Below are 21537 nucleotides of genomic sequence, written 5' to 3'. Positions count from 1 at the left end.
TTGTTTTTATGCCTATATTCTTGTGCAATTAGCTATGTAAATCGCGTGGTTTACTCACGTTTGTTTTTTTCTTTATTACATGAAGATGAGATGTTAATATAATGATGCGTCCAATTCTCTGCTTTGTGATGCATGGTGTCCAATATTTACTCGAGTCTGAAGTAGATCTACAAGATCTTGTTCAGAGATCTTCCAGGATATGATGCTAGGCTGATATTAGATACAATTTCATGACTTCTAACTAGCTGCTTTCAAATATTTGCATGCCGAAATTTGTTGAGCTTCTTTATGTAGCTTTTGATGTCAGCTGCTATTGATATAGTACTGGAGTGTATCTTCCGCGAATGTTTCATAGCATATGCCATGCGCTTAATTGCATACTTGTATACCAGCTTCATTTAATCAGTTATTTGATCAATAGTTGTCTGGAAGCAAGCAGTTCTCCAAGCAAATGATCTTCCCAAAAGTTTCTGTTCCAAATTTCGAATCGTGTCCTGTGGATCGGCCTCCCGTTCCTTGGCTGCAACCCTCAACCAAACGCCGTAATGTAAACAAATGATGTTACCGTCTGCAACCAAACTAACCGTGTAATCGGATACAATGGTAGCTGTTACGGCCGGTGGCAATACCATGAGAGTTTACGTTACCACTTCCGAACCAAACACCACCCTAAGGTACTTCAGACAGTTCACCACCCGCCGTAAGGGTCTATAATTGCCGCTTCTTCCTCTGTGGCCTCTTTGCTGGGGCAGCACTTCCTCCTTTGTCTGACGAGCTTTTCGCCTCTGCTGGTTGCTTTGGATCCCTCCTCTTCCCTTGTTCCGCGACCACCTTATCAACTGCTTCATCATCACTGTCGTCGTCACCACTACCCTCAGAAGAATGATGAGCTTTCTTCCACGAGCCCTTCGATGTCTTTGCTGGTTGCTTCCTTCCTCTCTTTGATTCTTTTGTATCTTCCTCATCCTCTTGGATCTCATGGGTTGCCTTCACTAATTGCTTCCTTCCCCTCTTGGCAGGTTTAGCCTCTTCCTCATCATCGTCCACTTCACGAGCAGCTTTATTTGATTTGCTCTGTTCTTTGCTTATTTTCGCTCTGCTTGCTGTTGCATCAATCCCGTCCAGCTTCTGCAACTCTGGCACATATGCTGAAGTCTGAACAAACAAGTGAGAATGGGATCAGCGATCAGCGCAACGCATGAAAGATATATTGAGCTTGATCCAAATGGGTAAAGGACTTACCCTGCCACCAACTGTAATGAAGTCAATTTTCTTCCCTGCAAGCAACAAAACTCAATCTTCAATAATGCTAAGCATCACGAACACATGTTTTACCAAAGAAAAGATGATCAGACCCTCCACAAAGGCCTTGCCGGGTTTCTTCTCCCTGGAGTGAAATATCCAGTTTTCTGGATACTGACTGCTGTTGCAACCAACTTCTAAGGACTTTTCAATCACCTAGAGTCATAGACACAAAAATAAGATTATCATACACAGAAATGGACTCCTTATGCCAATAATGACATTGCGATATTATTGGGCCAGTAAAGACATTGCGATGAAAATACTCAACAGGTAAACCAGATTCCTATTGGGCTTAATATGCCAATATGTTGAAACATTTCTAATATTCAGTTATATTTTCAATGTATATGCTAACATGATACATTATATAAGAGGTGTTTTTCTTGAGTTCAGGCAAGACACAAAAAACAACTGTGCATATCTAGTATTCAGATATCAGTATATGCTAACATGATACATTACTCAGATATCAGTATCTAATTCGTATATAAAATGCAATCATTTTTTTATATATGGTTGAATTGATAAATAAATAGAAAATGCACCCAAGTTCACAAATCAACTAGATGGGTACCCTTCGTGTTGCCGTGGGAGAATTGTGATAAAATAGTCGATATGAGTTATAAAATTTTCTTTTTTACTTATTATACCATTTTCTTTCATTTGCTTATATATTTTGTACATTAATCAATTATCCAAAGGTTATAAATGATTGAGTTGTATGGTGTGGCTTTTGGGGAGGAGATGCAATTTGCACCCTTGATGAAATCATCTAAAGGCCAAAAACAATTAAGGTGATGTAGCTTCATGAGAGAAGAGAGAATTAGCATTAACTAAACTTAGTGGGGATGAACTTTATAAATATATAGGATGCCACATGCTATCCATTCCTAAAGAACAACCATGTGACACACATCACACTAACCTCTATAATGCACTGATGGAGTGCCTTGCATTTCTCCTTAGAAATCATCGATGCTGTTTGCATTGGATGAATCCTTGCCTACGCATCAAGCAAGCAAAGGATGAAACATGCCTATGTTTTTTTATGAAAAGAATAACACAAAAAATAACCTAGTATTATACAATTTAGATGCCCAAAGAAGGTTATGTCTAAAACAAGGCCACATCTTTGTTGGTTAAATGGAAGACAAATTTTACTACAGGATGCTCAAAATTTGTGTAATTTGCTGGCAGACATCGTAAAAACATGTCATGGCTGAAAGACACTAAAAAAACTAGGAATTTGCCGGAGGACACTTTCAAAAAGGTGAGAATGCCCCTAGGCCAAAAAACTTCTGACCTGAGGATGTCGTGAAGATGGAATATGATGTATGCTAGCAATGTAGTTGGGGTAACGACAGATTTACAGTTGCATAGTTTTCAAATATTCACTCCAACACCATGTTTGAAGCCTATGGCTCCAGGGGTATTATCCCCTATTTGAAGAATTTCTCACTCCAATTGAGTTGAGAATGTCCTCCGGCAAGCTACCGATTTTCTAGGGTGTCTTTCAGCCGTGACATGTTTTTGCGATGTCTACCAGCAAATTACACAATTTTTTGGGTGTTCTGTAGAAAAAAATGCCTAAATGGGGATACATGATATTCCCATAGAAGTAGCACTTTATTTGACACAATCACTTAAACCAAAGCTAAATCCCACATGTTAGGTTCAACATCATATCTCATCTATGGCCTATATCATGAGGATTGGGTACATGGAAGAAACAAATGGCTCAGGATTGATGGCCCGGAGAAGAGAATGTGTTACGGGCTTAGGTCATGGGATGGAGAAGAGAGAACGATATATGGGTAAATATATTATTCTATGGTCAAACACTTAAACTCAAATAAAGCTGCCCATTTTATATGACGAGACAAGCCCAAATAAGAATATCTAGCCAACCAGATAACTAAGCAAATAACTAATCTTTAGTTAACAAATTGGAGTACTACTACTAAACATGTAATTCATGCACAGGTACTGCACCATTTCCAGCACAGCCGAGCTGCTTGTGACATGTGCCAATTGGGCCTGCTGCCGTGGCCTCCAAACAACCTATGAAGCTAAGGCCCTGTTTGGATCATTTAGTCTCTGGACTAAAATTACTAAATTAGTCCGTAGACTAAAAACTTTAGGCCCCTACTGTTTGGATTCAGGGACTAAAAGGGACTAAAGGCACGTGGACCGAGGGAGAGAGAAGAGAGGCTGCCACTTTAGTCCCTATAAGTTCCTCCAAGAGGGACTAATGGAATTTTAGTCCCATATGCACTTTTTAGTCCCTTTTAGTCACCCCTGTTTGGATTCTTAGGGACTAAAATGGAGGGACTAATGGATTAGTCCCATGAACCAAACAGGGCCTAAATTATTTTTTACAACACTGGATACAATATTCAAAATTTTGTGTGTTTGGGCAGCGAAAAGTTTTTGGTCAGCAAATAAACATGTAATGTGTTTGTACAGTGACAGTTTTCTGTAGTTTCAAGCCAACTCTAGGGAAACTGACCTGATAAAGCACTTCATCTGCAATCCAATTGCCAATTCCTGATATAAAGCTCTGAAAAACATGATTCAGAAAAACAGTCTTAGAAGCTAGCAGAATCAAAAGTGTAGTATTTACTGTGGTATTTAGACTACATTTGGGTATAAAATTGTAATATCTTAATTTACTAGTCAAACACACAAATTACTGACTTTCAGGTTCACTAACCAAATCTGGGCAACAATTGACAAAGACAACTTTTTAGTTATTTCTGATTCCCACATATATAAGGGAAAATTTCGCCTTCTGTTACTAAGCATGCATAATTTCAGATATCCAATTGTTACACTGCAGATCTTTGATCAGAGAACGGAGCATTAAAGATTGATACCTGATCAAGCAAAAGGGCTTTTATTGGAGCTTTTTTCCTACTTAGTGACTCTACAAAATCATCAAGATGAAGAGGTTCAAATAAGGCATCTGGTCCAAGCTCAGAAATTGGTGGGACAGCTTCTGGCTATTATAACATGCAGACAAAATTCCAAAGTGAATTACTGCAGCATACTGAAGCTATAAACTTTGAAGTCAAATAATCACTAGAGAGTTACATTGTCAAGAAAGCGAATTTTTGCAAAACGCCTCTTATCAGTGAAGGAAAACTCCAAACCATCATCCATCTGTGATGTTGACAGAAATAAAAATGAACCTGATGTAAGTTAAAGTGTTAAACGGATCATTAGTTGACGTCTGCCTCAGGACTGAACTGCATGGAGTATCATGAGGGATTAGAGCATTTCCAAACAGAAAGTAATATTCTTTTCACAATATGGAGAGAAGGAAAAACAATTAAACATGCAAGCAAAGTCACCACCAAAAGTATGAATTCCAATATAATATATTTACTAGAATCCTTCAATAAACTTAAGTGCAATGCATAACATACATATTTCAATCATTAATAAAATTAAAAAGACTGAACAAGATAAATATGTCCAAGAAGCAGAACCCAGAGACAGGTCACAAATCACATAATCCTACATGAACAACCCCTATAACACTCTCGGTGTTAACTTAGGTGCTAGGCACTAGATGGGTGGCTTGCTAGCACCTAATGCATTTCTGCACTTCTATTAATGGAATAAATTCAGTTTGACAGCACACTTCCCACGGTGACCTTATCTAGAAGTAGATAATATATGCAAAAAGTACATAAACCTCACACAAACAATATTGTTATACTTGCCTTTGAAAGTATTTTCAAAACATGTGGATTTAGCTCCTACAATTTACTAGTACATTACTATAAAATCAATGCAGTCAAAGTCTTGGATTGAAGACCACAAAAACACAAAATAATCTTTATTTGGATATGGAAGGAGTATTTCAAATTCATCAGTGAACTGGCGGATGCATTAAAAAAATAGGTGTGGAATAGAAGATTAGAATCCATACTACAACAAGCAGCTTGGAATACTTCAAAGGCCATTCCTCAGTCGGGCTCACTGCAGACCTATATCAAATGCCACACGAAAAATATGCTAAATATTTTAGTTGAACTAGCCAAAGTGTCCGTGCATTGCAATGGGAAGAAAATGGAACAAATTGTGTACATGGAGAGAGAGCATGATCGGCAAACAACCAAGTAAGATGGCAATGTGGAAGGAGAGATAGAGCGGTTGTTCTACGGTAATGAAGGCGACATATGCTAGAGCAAGAGGGGATGGGATTTTGTTTAGATAAAAGAACTGAATTTCTAGCATAATAAGCCGATTATGAACTAATAAACAAAACTTTCAATCTTTTTATGTTCTTTTATACGGTACATACATCAATTAGTCTGCCCCATGAGTAGTACACTATTCAAATCATGCCCACCTTCCTAACAAAAAATTATACAAGGAATTTTCATTATAAATACTGACTAGCCAAAAAATTGATAACCGGCACAGGCACCAACCCTAAAAATATGTATGTCAACCCCTATATTTATGTGAAACAATAAGAACTTAATTTTATTTTAATATACGGTTTGAGTCCTTTTTTTGTCATTCGGATAATTTAATTCGTTTCTAAAAAAAGATAATTCAACTCGTATTTTTTTCATTTACCAATTGACCATGCGATGGGTCCTCCAGGGAAAAAAGGAAATTGTTTCTTGCACACTGCGGGCCTACCTTGGAGAGGCAGCCCACAGCATGGCTTGCAAGCAGCAGCACCTCACCGAGTCCTATACGGACGGCAACAAAAATACTTCAAATGGAAGCCAGCTAGCTATGGGCCTAGCCCAGGCAACAACACGGGCCATACGCACCGACGGCAGAGGACAAGAGTGCACAACGCATGCACCAAATGGGAACACATATACAACACGGACGACGTACCAAACGTTTGGCAAAAACATTTACAGTTCTTATAATAGTAGAGATAAACTACAACTATTCCAACCAATTTAATAGACCTAACGGACACTTATTAACACTTAGCAGACACAAAATTCTAGTGGATATATATTATATAGACATGATCACATATTGAAATTCTACAAGACTGTTGAAGTATTGTCACAGAGGCTGGTCCACTGGACATAACTAGATTGCCGCTCAAATGATTTTTTTTTTTGGTTTATGCAAGCATATTGCTTTAATAATATCCCAAATAACTCTTATCACGAAATAACATCCACCCATACAACCCAAGGAAGGCATATTCACATTATGTTTTCTCTAGTATCAATGAAAAATAGAAAAAAGTATATGAAAACGTTGACCATCTATCTACTTAAACTATTTGTCGTCATAGCTTTTCACAGATTTTTCTGACATTTCTAAAAAAATTACGACAAAAACCATAACAGAATAGAATCAGCACAGGGTGTAATTAACAGTGTAACCAAACTATGTATTTGATTGTGTCTCTCCAGTTATGTCAATTGGAATCATAACACTTTCCTGAAAGTGGAGTAAAATCATCTATTCGCCAAATATAGGGCTTCCTAAGGTTCCACGATTTCATGGAATACACCAATAGATGAAAATTTTCTTTTGCAGAATCACCAACAGGCATCAAGAACATTAGGCGGCTGCAAATGTTTCAGTACAAATTGATTGTATCTGCTAATGAAGAAAAGCATGCAGAATAGTCCTAAATAGTTAAATATAAAGCTAATACTTAATATTGTATGATTGATAAGCCATTTCATTGTCTTGTTTAATAAATTATGTGCCACTGACCTTTTGTATTTGCTCAGTTCCACACCCTTGATGTAAATAGCTCCAGCCATTCCTGTAACAGAAACTAACAATTAGGTACTGTTTGTAACTTTGTATACTTAGAACTTAAAAGGGTTAATGCACTAAATGACCCCTGAAATTGACAGTGGCCTCAAATTGGTCCTTCAACTATTAAAATGTCCAAAAGCAGCCCTCTAAACATCAAATTTGGCCCATTTTAATGTCAATGCTGGCACACTGAGTTAGTGCCATTGCACTTTTGCTGAGTCAGAATCACACATGGCGGAAAGACTGAATTGTAACTCGGCAAAAACTGTAAAATCAAGATTTTTTTTTCTCTCGAAAACGCAGTTGAGCTGCGTTTCATTTCATTAATAAGGAAGAAAACGTATTTACAAAGAAAAGGGGCAAAGAGAAACTGTAATCAAGATTTTGGTGGAATTTTCACTAGTCAAAAACTGCACTGAAGGTTCCAGTACAAATTTTACTCACCGGAGTTCCTTAACCTGAACTTTAGCTAGTCACACCTCTCCTTCAGTATTTGTTCACCTTCATTTCTTTTTTATTGTTTTTTAGCTATTGCGTACTTAATTTTGTGTTTCCGTTTCTTTAGGTAAGACACGAATACTAAGATCCAGATAGCTGTAGCACGTGGAGAAAGACTAGAAGTGTAGTTGTTGATTGACAAATATGTTGTGATCAAATGCTCCAAGAAAGTTGACATAACACAAAAAAAATGAGGTGCCTATGATAATGCCGGATTACCAAAACAACCATTGTGCTTAGGCACTCCATTTAGCACTCCAAGAGTTGCGCATTTAGTTTAATAGTAATTAATTACCTTATAGGCATTCTGTACAAAAGAAAACCTACAGATATATATTTACACTACTACCAGAACTAAAATAAGGGACTCGCTAAGAGCAGCGTCAACGAAACATGAAAAATCCACAAGAACAGCATGACACAAGATTCCAAAATGTCACAAATAAAAAACAACTCAAGAAAAACCCTAAACCTCCTGAAGAACGGTTCTATCTTAAAAAATAATAGTAATAAAAAGAAAAGCAATAAATGGTCCATTGCGGAAAGGAAGGGAAATGTGACTATAGAGAGGGTGTGGAGATCCACGGACCGAACTGGAAGGAAGGGAAGGGCGGAGAATCAAGCGCAAGCCACAGATTCTTGCCCTTGCGGCGAGCAGCGGAGATGGTCCTCCCGACAAGCGCTGCCTCCAGCCGCGGCGGGGCGACGCCGTCGATGACCTTGGTGTCATCTGCAGCCGAGCACCGCACGATCCTCTTCCCGACGCAGTGCTCCTCCAGCGCCCGTCGCGCCACCTCCACCTCCGGCAGCTCCGGCATCTCTCCTCAACCTCTCCCTCGTTGGGTATATCCTCCTCTTCTCTTATTTTTGCACCGGTTGGATCCCAGAATCCCCAGATTCCCCACTTTAGAGCCTGTTTGGGAGAGTTTGTCCCCGCTGCAGCTTTTTCCAAAAGCCGCTTCTGCTAGAAGCTGCCTCAAGCAGTCCATAGCTTCTGAGAATATGTAGTTACAGATTCTAAAAAATGAACTAAGAAGCCAGAAGCTAGAGAAGCTGGGTTTTAGAGCTTTTCCAGATTCTCGGAAGCTGGCTACCAAACAGCTGTTTCTCAGAATCTAAACCTCCCCCAAACACCTCCCCCAAACAGACCCTTACCCCAGTCTGAAAAGGTTAATTTGAAAAGGTAGGAGACCCCTCCTCTTACCGCTTCTTTGACAAGAGGATTGTAAGGGCAAAAGCAATGTGTCATCCATTTATTCAGCCCCGGAGGACCAAATAGATTTAAGTCCTTTAAAAGTCTCAGGATCCACAATGCAATATGGCCTCAAACAAGATCCAAACCTATCTATAGCCACACATGGGGATACACAGCCCACAGTGGACGTGACCAAGCCCACATAGCCAAAGCGATACGAGCTAAGGCGAAATGACCTGGGTACCCTCAAAACCGTGCCCTTTGACTCGGTCTCGTGAGTGGGGACGAACGCATCGCCTCTTCTCCTCCGTCGATGCATCGCCTCCTCTCCTCCTCACGCACCTCCCATGAGCCGTCTGACGTCGCCGACATGAAGCTCCGGAGTGGCTTCGTGCACGACCGGACATGGCCATGGGCTATTGTCCCAGTGGTGCGGGTCAATTTGTTGCTGTTTGAAGGTGGAGAGCCGGCGGAGAGCTCGGACTTGTCGGTGGAGATGTGGACCGAAGATGGCGACGACGTCCAGGTTTATCCAGATGGTGCCACTTCCCGACGTATGGCGCCGCCACTTTCCCCAAGGAAGCCCCACCAGGACGTGGTCTAGGTTCCATCCCTCTCTAGGTCGTCGCGGCTTTCCCCAATGACACTTGCCCCACAGCGCGCGTGTCACGCCCTGAAGTTTTCCTTCCTAGCAAAAATTCAATTGATAAATTGTTTTAAGAAATTATTTGTTTAAAGGCAAGAGAGAAACCCTAAATTAATAAATACAGTTAATAATCGGAATCGGCGTGTGGAATTTTTCTTGGATTCTACGTGTCAAAATATGCTAATAGGATTTTTAATGGAATTTTCAGAGCCTTGGAAATAATTTTAACTAATTAAAAATGAGCATGTGTAATATTTAAATCCTAGGAAAAATCTTTTTTCCTTTTTCTTCTTTTCTTTTTCCCTTTTTCCTTTGTTGGGCCGTCGGCCCACTCCTCCCGCACGCCCGCCCTCCTCTCAGCTGGGCCGGCCCAAGCCGCCTCCCTCCTCTCCCCGGGTCACCGACAGGTGGGGCCCACCTGTCGCCCCCGTCTTCAACCTCTGACAACCGCAGCCGCCGCCGAAACCGCCCACGCCGCCGCCGTTTCCCGCCCTTCCCGCGCCCACTCCTCCCCACTCCGTGCCGCGCCCACGTCGTCACCCCCTCTCCGCTCCTCCCGCCCTCGCGCGCCCGAGAATGGGCGGGATTCGTTTCGAATCCCCCAAACTCTCTCTCCCCACTCCCCCACGTCGCCGGCCAAATCGGGGGGTTTCCCTGCCGTGTCCGCCCCTCTCGAGCCCCTATAAGGCTTCCCCGCACTCCCCTCCACCTTTTTCCTCTTTCCACCGCTCCCTCCCGTGCCCTCTATCGCTCTGGCGCCGCTACACCCGCCGCCGTCGCCTTTTCCACTCCTCCGGCAGCCGCTCGCCGCCGCTAGCGCCGCCGCCGAGCTGCGCCGTCGTCGTCTTCAGGTTCACATGGCCGAGGGCTACCTCGTCCACCCCTCCTCCATCGAATTCCGCCATCGGAGGCCGCTGTTCGCCGCGCGCCGGTGAGCCCTTCCATAGCCGCCACCGTCGGCCATGGCTCTCGCTCGCCGTGGACTCCCTCTCTCCCTCTAAGCTCTCTCATTTCCTCTCTTAGGGTGTCCTGGAGCTCGGCCACTGTTCGCCGTCGCCCTCCGGTCGCTCACCGTCGCCGTTCGTCGTCGTCTCCTCCCGCGCCGGCTGAACCCCGGTGAGAACTCCCTCCTCTTCTCTTCCTCTCGCGCGCGCCGCCGTTCCCATATGCGCGTCACCGCGATGCGCCGTCGCCCGCGTCGCCGGCCACCGCCGTCTTCTCGCCGGCCGCCGCCGTCTTCTCGCCTGTCGCCGCCATCGGTGGACGCTTGCCGCCGCCGCCGTCGGTGGTCGCTTGCCGCCGCCGCCCTCGCCATAACCGGCCGGCCGGCTTGAAGCTGAGCCGACCAAGGCCGTCTTCCTCCTCCCCTTTAAGCCACCACCTGGTGGGGCCCACCCGCCAGGTCACCACCCTCTCTCTTGTGCCGCTGACCCGTGGGCCCCGCCTGTCGGCGCCGCCCCACCCCTTGGATGACGTCAGCCCTGGGACATATTGCGCAATAAATACATTAAGGCTTTTCTTTATTAGTAAAAATACAGATAATCTTCTAAAATTCATATCTAATTCATCCGAGCTCCGTTTTAGTCCATTCAAGTCTCAGTAAATTCGTAAAAATGTATAGAATCCATTAAAAATGGTTTTGTCTCCTGTTTCAGTAGACTTATAGCATGTTTTGCTTGTGTGCTTTGTTTTTCGCGTAGATTTCGGTCGTTTCGTCGATCCGTGGCTCCTCGAAGACGTTGCTATGGTCTCATCAGTGGAAGAGCAAGGCAAGTCATGTATTACAATTGATCAGATTGTACCCAATTTACAAATGTCCCGCATTTCTATTAAATGTTGCATTGTTTTACAATATCATGTGGGATGGGTCCTACTACTCAGCCATATATTGTTTACCTTATGCCATCGATAACTTGGGTATCAAAATGATTAGATGTTGGTTTAGGGAACGCTTAGCCATGCTTAGTTCAACTAGTACACAAAGGGGAATCACATTAATGCATAGACTTTGATTATTGGCATAGCTTTGGATTAGTGCCACCGCAATGGTGTTAGTTAATTAAAATACACTACATGGTGGGCTGTGGGTGCATGGTTTTGCTAGTTGTGCCCATGGCGATTAAGGACCGGTTCGCGGGAAACCCTGGAAGAATTTATCGTGCTTACCACAAGCCAGCGTGGGCAACGACTGGGCTTGTAGTATAGCTTCCCTCTAGCCGACGTACCCAGGCGAGGGTGGGTGTGATGGTGTTGGGTCGGCCGGGGTGTCCGGTTGATCGGCTTCCGGATTCACCGCGGCACGAAAGGGGGGCTGCCCGTTGCCCGCTGGGGACGGGGGCGAACCCTAAGGTGTGGTGCGATCGGTTAGAGGGGGTTATGCGAAGGGTCCTGTCACGGCCTCTTTTCAGTATGTCGTGGTGGCATGTCGGCGCACGGAAACGTGTCGTGGGGCTGTGTCTTGTGGGTACAGTTGTACACCTCTGATCAGAGTAAAACTATTCGAATAGTCGTGCCCGCGGTTATGGGCGGTCGACCAGATTTACCGTAATTAGTCTCACCCCTAGTTAGCTAATGGAACTGGTTAGTTCAGGTGGTGGTTTGGGCCTGTCTTAACGTGGTGTAGCGTTGAGCAGTGATTGGTTAATATTGATTAATTACTGCAACTGTTTTACTGCTTTCAACTACTGCTTTTAAATGCTAGCTTTATGCAAAAGAACCTTTAGCCTCCCTTGGATATATCCTGCATCATACCTCCTCTTCTGGTATGACTTGCTGAGTACAGTGGGTAGTACTCAGTCTTGCTCTCTTTTTCCCCCACACCAGAGTTGAAGTTCTTCTCAGTTGGTGATGTCTCGAAGAGGTTGGTTTCGTCGCTACCGTCAAGGATTGCCTGTGGAATGGAGTCGCCCGCTGCAGGAGTCAAGTCTTCAGGCTTATCTCGTTTTTTTCTTTTCCACTGCATTTGTAATCTTTTATATTTTTGTAAGACGTAGATTTGTATGTCAACAATTGTCGTTTGTGTACCCTGGCTGGTCCTGGACAGGGGTTTAATGCACATTCAGCTTAGAAATTCTGGTTCGTGAATTTTTGGGCGTGACAAGTTGTTATCAGAGCCGACCTTGACCGTAGGACAAGCCAACTGGAAACCCTAAGAGCCCTCTGAAACCTTTTCATCTGCACATGCCTTTTGCACTTGGATTTGTTTTGGGAAAATTTTGGGGTTTGCTCTTTTGATTCGTGGGAAAAATCTTGATCGCTATTTCAATTGGATTTATCGACTAGGAATAGTATGGTGTTTTAGAAAAACATTATTTGGAATTTATTTGGCAGTCAGTCGGGAATTTGTTAGGTGATATGCACTAAGTCGTGTCTAGGTTCGATGGGCAATTTTATGTGTGTATTATAGCTATGCATCTATTTTGTGCATTAATTTATCGTTTAGTCAGTTGCATTAGTATCTTTGTCTGGGTTCATGAAAAATGTTCCACGCATAAAAATCATCATGCTCGGCGAGTTACTTGAGTCATTTGTTGCTTTATTTAATTTGGTTTTGAGCATGTGTTGGTTCCTATCCTTCTGTCCTCTTTAGATGTTAGACCTGTTCCTCGTTCGCAAGCGACGCTCCAAGCTTCAGAGTCGTCGCCTTTAGCCTTATCATCTTCTTAGTTTTGATTGCTTGCTAGTTTCTGTGTTTAGGTTTGTTGCTTGTGGGTTAGTCGGCGGTCGATATCAAGTGCCAGTGGTATGGCTGCCTTAATTAGGAGTTGTTTGCTTCCTTTTCAGTTTTTTAATCAAGATTAAGATAATTGCACTTAAATTTACAAGAAAGATTAGTTGCCGAGCCATCTGTTTTATTCCTTTCTCTTATTTCTACCTATCCTCGTCCAGATGGTGAAGACAAGGAACGATCCCCGTGACTCCAACGATGCCAGTGGCAGCGAAGAGCAGACCGATGGAGCTCATACCAGTGGTGCATCTAGCAGCAGTCCATCTCCACCGCCCGAGAACCCAATGGTCACTCAGATGATGACAATGATGATGCAACAGATGCAACAACATTACCATCAGATGTTGCAGCAGGCGCAACAGAACCAACAGTTTGGTCCCCCACCATCCCACTTGTCCAAACTGTTAGACTTTCTCCGCATCAAGCCACCCACTTTCTCAAGCACCACCAACCCAATGGAGGCCAACGACCGGCTCCGTGCTATTGAGAAGAAGCTGAACCTTTTGCAATGCAACGACCAGGAGAAGGTTGCTTTTTCTACACATCAGTTGCAAGGGCCTGCTTCTGCCTGGTGGGACAACTATGTGGTAACCCGTCCAGATGCAACGGAAGTTACTTGGGCAGAGTTTTGTCAAAGCTTCAGGAAGGCACAGATCCCCGAGGGGATTATGGCACAAAGGAAGAGAGAGTTCTGTCACGACCGGAATTAACCCAACGGGCGTTCCTTACGTGCGTGTATTATTCCTTGTCCCAGGAGGCAAGGTACAACAAAAGTTGATACATTTCAGAGTTTATCAAGCGGAAGCGTAAATAGTTAATTTATTACATGGGCGGCGAAGGCCCAGCACACACAAAGACAAACGAGAAACAGCGGAAGACTAGGGCGATGACCATAGGCGCTTGACGGCAGGCACGAGCTAGACACCAAAGCCTTCATCTTCCAGGGGCTCCTCTTCTGGGTTTGGGAAAAATTGAGCAAGACTGAGTACAACCACCGTACTCAACAAGACACACCCACAAGTGCAGGATAAATGCAAGGGAGTACAAGGGGGTTATAATATAAAGGGTTAGGGTTTGCAGTAAACAGCATTAAAAGACACTTAGTTGCTCAAAGCTATTTTGTAAACACGATTCCAGAGCTATACAGTATTATTAATCAAGGCCGTGAATCCACACGAACCTGCCTTAACCCAAGGCCTACGATGATTCAGACCGAACTGGCAACCCGACCCTGGGTCCCAGCTCGTCCCAAGCCAACCCAGGCCAACCATTCCACATTTTAGTTGTTAAGCAGGTTTTAAGAATTAAAACACTAACTTGGGTACATTGCTAGGCTTGCCCATAACCGAGGGCGCGGCTATTCGAATAGATTATACTCTGATTAGAGGTGTACATCTTTACCCACAAGACACATCTTCCTCACGTGTAACCACGTGCCACATACCACTACGGTATACGGACGGAAGACGTGACATAGTTTCCAACCCATCCTAGCCATAGACAAGAGTACCGACCCAACCCCACCTACGGCCGGAACCTCCGGGACAGGTAGGCAGGACTGAGCCCCTAGCAGCAGGACACCGGCCCTGTGCCATGACATCTCGACTACCGGGCCGCAGCTCGTGTAGCCTTCATTTGTCCTAGAGATGTCCATCGACCCCCGACTTCGTCCATCTCCATCCATGTACTTTTTTTTATAACCAGATTGAGCCACAAACTAAGCCTTACCCACTAGACATGTGGAAGTACGGTAGTGCTTTGCAACAGAGGCCCCGAAGACCGGTCCTTATATGGCCGAGGTGCTACTATCAAAACCATGCACCCCGAGCCCAGCCTAAAACCATTTTGAGGATTTTGAATAGAGGTGGAGGTGTGAATCCAATTCCACAATAATCCGACAATTCCATAGTGTCCAGGTGATATGAATATCCCAAAGTCTAGAGTTGTAAAACCACCTAATGTTGCCTAATTAAGCAGCGAAGCATCTACCTAAAATCATACTAGTGGTACCATGAGTAGAGTGTCCACTAGTTGGGGTTTTGTTTATTCTAGGGTGAACAAGGAAATAATAACAATAACAATAATAAGGTCATAACAAAGGTAAATAGGCATGGCTAGATAAAGCAGTGATAACGCGGGAATTTAAATAAAGCGATAATGCAATAATTTAAATCAAAATAATTTTATAAACTGGGATTCAATATGTTCAAGGATGATGTGACTTGCCTTGCTCGCTTTCCCAACCGTCGGCTTCAACTTCCACGAAGAGCGGATCTTCCGAAGCTGCAGCGTCTACAAGACCAACGGAAAAGAAAAGGCTTTTACTCTAATAAACTCCATATAACAAGCAGGAACAAAGCACAAAAATGGGTTCTTGACTTCTTAAGGAAAAATTAGAGGCTTGAACGGTCCAATTCCGAGTTCAAATGGCCAAGTTATGGCTATTTGAAGTTTATATGCTCTTTAAGTGAATATTTGCGAATTTCTTCATTTAAATTTTAATTTAAAAAAAAGTTTATTGCGTCAGCCGAGGGGAGGGGGCGCGCGGACCGGGTCCACGGGAGTGGGGCCCACGCGGCAGCCTCACGGTCCACGGTGGACCAGGTGCACCCGGGCTCACACCGGCCGACGCCGTGGGCCCCACGCGTCAGCCGCACCAGAGGGCGCGGGCGGCTGACGGCCGGGCCCCACGCGGCAGCCGCTCGGTGCGCCCGAAGGCGGCCACGGCGGCGCGGCCGGCGGGAGGCGGCGCGCCCGCGCCCCTATGGTCGCCGGCGGCGGCCATAGGCACGGTGGAGCGGCCGCCGAGAGAAGGGAGGGAAAGGGGGAAACGAGGCGGCGGTCCACGGCTCACCCTAGGTCGACGGCGACGACGAAAAGGCGGCCGGAGCGGAGGAAGGCGGCGGCGCGGCTCGGGTCGACGGGGACGGCGGCGCTCCAGCGGTCGACGAGCGAAACGGAGAGGTGGACGAGGTCGGCGAGGATGCGGCGAAGCCGAAGGAGGCGGCGCCGAGGTGGGAGGTGGTCCGGGGCGACGACGGCGGCGGACCGGAGCTCGGCGGCGACGGCGGAGAGAGAGAGCGACGGCGCGAGCTCGATTCTGGCGAGGAGAAAGGGCGGCGAGAGGCGGAAACGAATGGAGGAGGTGCGGGGAGGGTTTATATAGGGTTGGAAGGGGGAGAGGGCGGCCGGAGGGGAAGGAAACCGGCGCGGCGCTCTCGGGCTCCATCAATGGCGCCGGCGGGATTAGGGGAGGGTTTCCAAATGAATCCAAGGGAGAGAGGGAGGGAAAATTGGGGGGAAAGGGAGAGGGAATCACGGGGAATAATTCCCCCCTATTGATTGCACGCGGGGAGGACGGGGGCGGCGGGATTCGCGGCGGCGGCGGCGCTAGGGCGCGGGCGAGGCGGCGGGAGCGGCGGGAGGAAGGGGATGACGGGTGGGCCCCACCCGTCAGCGAGGTTGGCGGGCGGGCCCGCCCGTCAGCGGCGCGTGCGCGGGGAGAGGCCGGATGGGCCGCGTGGAGAGGAGAGGGAGGGGGAGGGAGATGGGCCGAGCCGGCCCAAGAGGGGGAGGGAGGGAAAGGGGACTTTTAGGGTTTTTCTTTTTATAAAACCTTTTCAACTTTGTTTATTTCTTAATAATTATTATTTGTGCTCTGAAAATTCCACTAAAATTTATTTACGCATTTTAGGCTTTTTAGGAAATATACAAAAATCCTCTAAGCCTTGTTTGACTTTTAACTTTGCACATTTTAATTGTTGGAGGCTTTCACACAGATTTTAATTATTCTAGGCATCATTTAGAGGATATATTTTAGGGTCGTTTTGGGACGTGACAAGTTCCGTGCACTCCAGCAAGGAACCATGTCAGTTACAGAGTACATGCACGAGTTCAACCGCCTTGCGCGCTACGCTCCCGAGGACGTGCGCACCGATGCTGAGAAGCAAGAGAGGTTTTTGTTTGGTCTTGATGATGAATTGACCAACCAGCTGATCTCCGGAGTCTATGATGATTTTGAGAAGCTTGTGGACAAGGCTATCCGTCAGGAAGAACAACGTAACAAAATGGACCGAAAAAGAAAGGCAGCTCAGATCAGCTTTCCTCAGGGGAACAATCAGAAGCCTCGCTTCATGACGGGACAGTTAGGTGAGCCTTCCACCCTGATCGTCCGTCAGCACCGTCCTTACCACTCGAGTAACTTCAACAACGACTACAATAGTGGCTGTCACGGCAGCAGTAAGCAGCACAACCACAACTCGACTCCACCCCCATTAATGGCACCAACTCAGTCAGATCCGCCAGCTATGTCAGCTCAGTCAGAACAACTCAAGAAGGAGTCTGCAGGAAAGCCAAGACCCTGCTTCAACTGTGGCAAGCACGGCCACTTTGCTGGCAAGTATCCGAAGCCGAAGCGCGCTGGACCTAGGTTCGTCCAGGCCTGCGTCAATCATGCGTCTGCAGAGGAGGCACAGGCAGCACCAGAGGTCGTGCTGGGCACGTTTCCAGTGAATTCATTTCCGGCAACAGTACTTTTTGATTCGGGTGCCTCGCATTCTTTCATTTCCAAGAGAATTGCTGGGACACATGGATTATCGGTAGTGGAACTTAAAATACTGATGCGGGTTCATACCCCTGGAAATGACATGAACACCACACACTACTGCCCCTCAGTGACCATAGAGATCAAAAGGTCACCGTTCCTATCCAACCTCATCCTTCTCGAATCCAAAGACCTAGATGTCATTCTCGGAATGGATTGGTTGACCAGACACAAGGGGGTGATTGACTGCGCAAGCCGCACCATCACCCTAACCAACGACAAAGGGGAGAAGATCACCTTCCGTTCTCCAGTGCCACAGAAGTCCGTAGCAAGTCTGAATCAGGCTACTATCGAGGATCAGACAGAAATAGCGGAGAAAAATCCCAAGAAATTGGAGGATATACCTATAGTACAAGAGTATCCTGAGGTGTTCCTAGAAGACCTCACTACAATGCCACCGAAGAGAGAAATCGAGTTCCGGATTGATCTGGCACCCGGAACTGCTGCAATCTACAAAAGGTCGTACAGAATGGCAGCTAATGAGCTAGCAGAGGTCAAGAAGCAGGTTGATGAACAGCTGCAGAAAGGGTACATCCAACCGAGTATTTCACCTTGGGGTGCTCCGGTTATCTTTGTGGAGAAGAAAGACAAGACCAAGAGGATGTGCGTTGATTATCACGCCCTTAATGAGGTCACAATCAAGAACAAATATCCCTTGCCCAGAATTGATGACCTGTTTGATCAGTTAAAAGGGGCTAAGGTGTTTTCCAAGATAGACCTGCGATCAGGCTATCACCAGTTGAGAATTCGGGAAGAGGATATTCCCAAGACAGCCTTCACTACTCGGTATGGGTTGTTTGAGTGCACGGTTATGTCATTTGGACTCACCAATGCACCGGCTTTCTTCATGAACTTGATGAACAAAGTGTTTATGGAGTTTCTTGACAAGTTTGTCGTGGTGTTCATTGACGACATACTTATTTATTCAAAATCAGAAGAGGAACATGAGCAACATCTCCGTCTGGTACTCGAGAAATTGAAGGAGCACCAGTTATATGCCAAGTTCAGTAAGTGTGACTTCTGGTTGTCGGAAGTCAAATTTCTGGGTCACGTCATTACTGCTCAAGGTGTGGCAGTGGATCCATCAAATGTGGAGTCAGTTACAAAGTGGACCCCACCAAAGACAGTTTCTCAGATTCGGAGTTTTCTTGGACTTGCGGGCTATTACCGTCGGTTCATCGAAAATTTCTCTAAGATTGCCAGACCCATGACACAATTGCTAAAGAAAGATGAAAAATTCAAGTGGTCAGTTGAGTGCAATCAAAGTTTTGAAGAACTCAAGAAGAAGTTAGTATCTGCACCAGTTCTGATTCTGCCGGATCAGACGAAAGACTTTCAGGTCTACTGTGATGCATCTCGTCAAGGGCTGGGATGTGTGCTGATGCAGGAAGGCAGAGTGGTCGCATATGCTTCGCGACAGTTGCGTCCACATGAGAGCAATTATCCTACTCATGATCTTGAGTTGGCAGCAGTGGTTCATGCTCTGAAAATCTGGCGGCACTATCTTATTGGCAACCGCTGTGAAGTCTACACTGATCACAAGAGTCTGAAGTACATCTTCACGCAGCCTGACTTGAATATCCGACAGTGAAGATGGCTGGAGTTAATTAAAGATTATGACATAGGGATACACTATCATGCAGGCAAAGCAAATGTGGTAGCAGATGCTTTTAGCAGAAAGAGCCATTGCAATACAGTATATACCGAAGGCATGTGTGACAAATTGCAACAAGATCTAGAGCACCTAAATTTGGGCATCGTGGAACACGGGTACGTAGCTGCTCTAGAGGCACGCCCTACGCTCGTGGATCAAGTCAGAGATGCTCAGGTAAATGATCCTGAAATAGCTGAGCTGAAAAAGAATATGAGGATTGGAAAAGCCCGAGATTTTCATGAGGATGGGCATGGCACAATCTGGTTGGGAGAAAGATTGTGTGTACCTGACGACAAAGAACTGAAGGATCTGATACTCACTGAAGCTCATCAAACTCAGTATTCAATTCATCCCGGTAGTACTAAAATGTACCAGGACCTCAAAGAAAAATTCTGGTGGGCTAGCATGAGAAGAGAAATAGCTGAATTCGTCGCACTCTGCGATGTTTGCCAGAGGGTAAAGGCAGAACATCAAAGGCCCGCAGGATTGTTACAACCTCTTCAGATCCCGGAATGGAAATGGGAAGAGATTGGAATGGATTTCATAACAGGTTTGCCCAGGACATCATCGAGGCACGATTCAATCTGGGTAGTCGTGGATCGACTCACCAAAGTTGCTCATTTCATTCCAGTGCACACTACCTATACGGGGAAAAGGTTGGCAGAGTTGTACTTAGCAAGGATCATGTGTTTGCATGGGGTACCTAAGAAGATAGTATCTGATCGAGGGAGTCAGTTCACTTCAAAATTTTGGCAGAAGTTGCAAGAAGAATTGGGGACTCATTTGAATTTCAGCATAGCTTATCATCCACAAACTAATGGTCAGACCGAGCGAGTCAATCAAATATTGGAAGATATGTTGAGAGCTTGTGCACTTGACTTTGGCGGAGCTTGGGATAAAAGTCTGCCTTATGCGGAATTCTCTTACAACAACAGTTATCAGGCCAGTCTGCAAATGGCACCGTTTGAAGCATTGTCCGGATGGAAGTGCCGCACTTCGCTCTTCTGGGATCAAACAGGTGAGCGCCAACTGTTTGGGACAGAGGTGCTAACCGAGGCAGAGGAAAAAGTCAGGACCATCAGGGAAAGATTGAGAATCGCCCAGTCTCGGCAGAAGAGTTATGCTGACAACCGCCGAAGGGAGCTTATTTTTGAAGCAGGGGATTATGTGTACCTTCGTATCACTCCGCTTCGGGGAGTCCACCGCTTCCAGACTAAAGGAAAGTTGGCACCACGCTTTGTGGGACCATACAGGATCCTGGAACGCAGAGGTGAAGTTGCTTACCACCTTGAGCTTCCATCTAATATGGCTGGTATCCACGATGTGTTTCATGTATCTCAACTGAAGAAGTGTTTGAGAGTACCTGAGGAACAAGCTAGCTCAGAGCACATAGACATTTAGGAAGATCTGACATATGTGGAGAAACCGATTCGTATCCTCGAAACCAGTGAGAGAAGGACCAGAAACAAGGTGATCAAGTTTTGCAAAGTTCAGTGGAGCCACCACTCAGAAGAAGAGGCCACCTGGGAAAGAGAAGATGAGTTGAAGGCCGCCCATCCGCACCTCTTCGCCAGCTCTTCCGAATCTCAGGGTCGAGATTCTGTTTAAGGGGGGTAGGTTTGTCACGCCCTGAAGTTCTTCTCCCTAGCAAAAATTCAATTGATAAATTGTTTTAAGAAATTATTTGTTTAAAGGCAAGAGAGAAACCCTAAATTAATAAATACAGTTAATAATCAGAATCGGCGTGTGGAATTTTTCTTGGATTCTACGTGTCAAAATATGCTAACAGGATTTTTAGTGGAATTTTCAGAGCCTTGGAAATAATTTTAACCAATTAAAAATGAGCATGTGCAATATTTAAATCCCAGGAAAAATCTTTTTTCCTTTTTCTTCTTTTCTTTTTCCCATTTTCCTTTGTTGGGCTGTCGGCCCACTCCTCCCGCGCGCCCGCCCTCCTCTCCGCTGGGCCGGCCTAAGCCGCCTCCCTCCTCTCCCCGGGTCACCGATAGGTGGGGCCCACCTGTCGGCCCCGTCTTCAACCTCCGACAACGGCAGCCGCCGCCGAAACCGCCCATGCCGGTGCCGTTTCCCGCCCTTCCCGCGCCCACTCCTCCCCACTCCGTGCCGTGCCCACGTCGTCGCCCCC

At 45.6% G+C, this 21537-nt stretch overlaps 1 protein-coding gene and 1 pseudogene across 2 annotated transcripts; one reads left to right on the top strand and one right to left on the bottom strand.

Moving 5' to 3' along the window:
• Positions 1–93: 93 nt before the first annotated feature.
• LOC4345225 (formamidopyrimidine-DNA glycosylase) lies at positions 94–8444 on the bottom strand. 2 transcript variants are annotated; one of them, XM_015795516.3, is made up of 10 exons: positions 8156–8444; positions 7021–7072; positions 5243–5300; positions 4399–4467; positions 4182–4307; positions 3815–3865; positions 2231–2308; positions 1356–1458; positions 1243–1277; positions 94–1155 (listed from the first exon to the last, which is right to left on the bottom strand). In XM_015795516.3, exons 1-10 carry the CDS (start codon positions 8382–8384, stop codon positions 709–711), a joined length of 1248 nt encoding a protein of 415 aa, XP_015651002.1. In that variant the 5' UTR covers positions 8385–8444; the 3' UTR covers positions 94–708. The 2 variants fall into 2 exon arrangements, with proteins under 2 accessions (XP_015651002.1, XP_015651004.1); XM_015795518.3 differs by lacking the exon at positions 2231–2308.
• Positions 8445–9074: 630 nt separating this feature from the next.
• On the top strand, positions 9075–20792 carry LOC136351546 (uncharacterized; annotated as a pseudogene).
• The last annotated feature ends 745 nt before the right edge of the window (positions 20793–21537 follow it).

Source organism: Oryza sativa, chromosome 8, assembly GCF_034140825.1.
Source record: "Oryza sativa Japonica Group chromosome 8, ASM3414082v1".
Taxonomy (NCBI): Eukaryota; Viridiplantae; Streptophyta; class Magnoliopsida; order Poales; family Poaceae; genus Oryza; species Oryza sativa.
This window is presented reverse-complemented; position numbering and strand designations above follow the sequence as displayed.

Excerpts from the sequence above, each read along its gene's own strand:
- LOC4345225 (XM_015795516.3), bottom strand. The coding sequence starts at position 8,384 with ATGCCGGAGCTGCCGGAGGTGGAGGTGGCGCGACGGGCGCTGGAGGAG. Across the intron at positions 4,308-4,398 it reads AAATTCGCTTTCTTGACAAT|CCAGAAGCTGTCCCACCAAT; the intron begins GTAACTCTCTAG and ends ATGTTATAATAG. Across the intron at positions 2,309-3,814 it reads CAGATGAAGTGCTTTATCAG|GCAAGGATTCATCCAATGCA; the intron begins GTCAGTTTCCCT and ends CTTGATGCGTAG.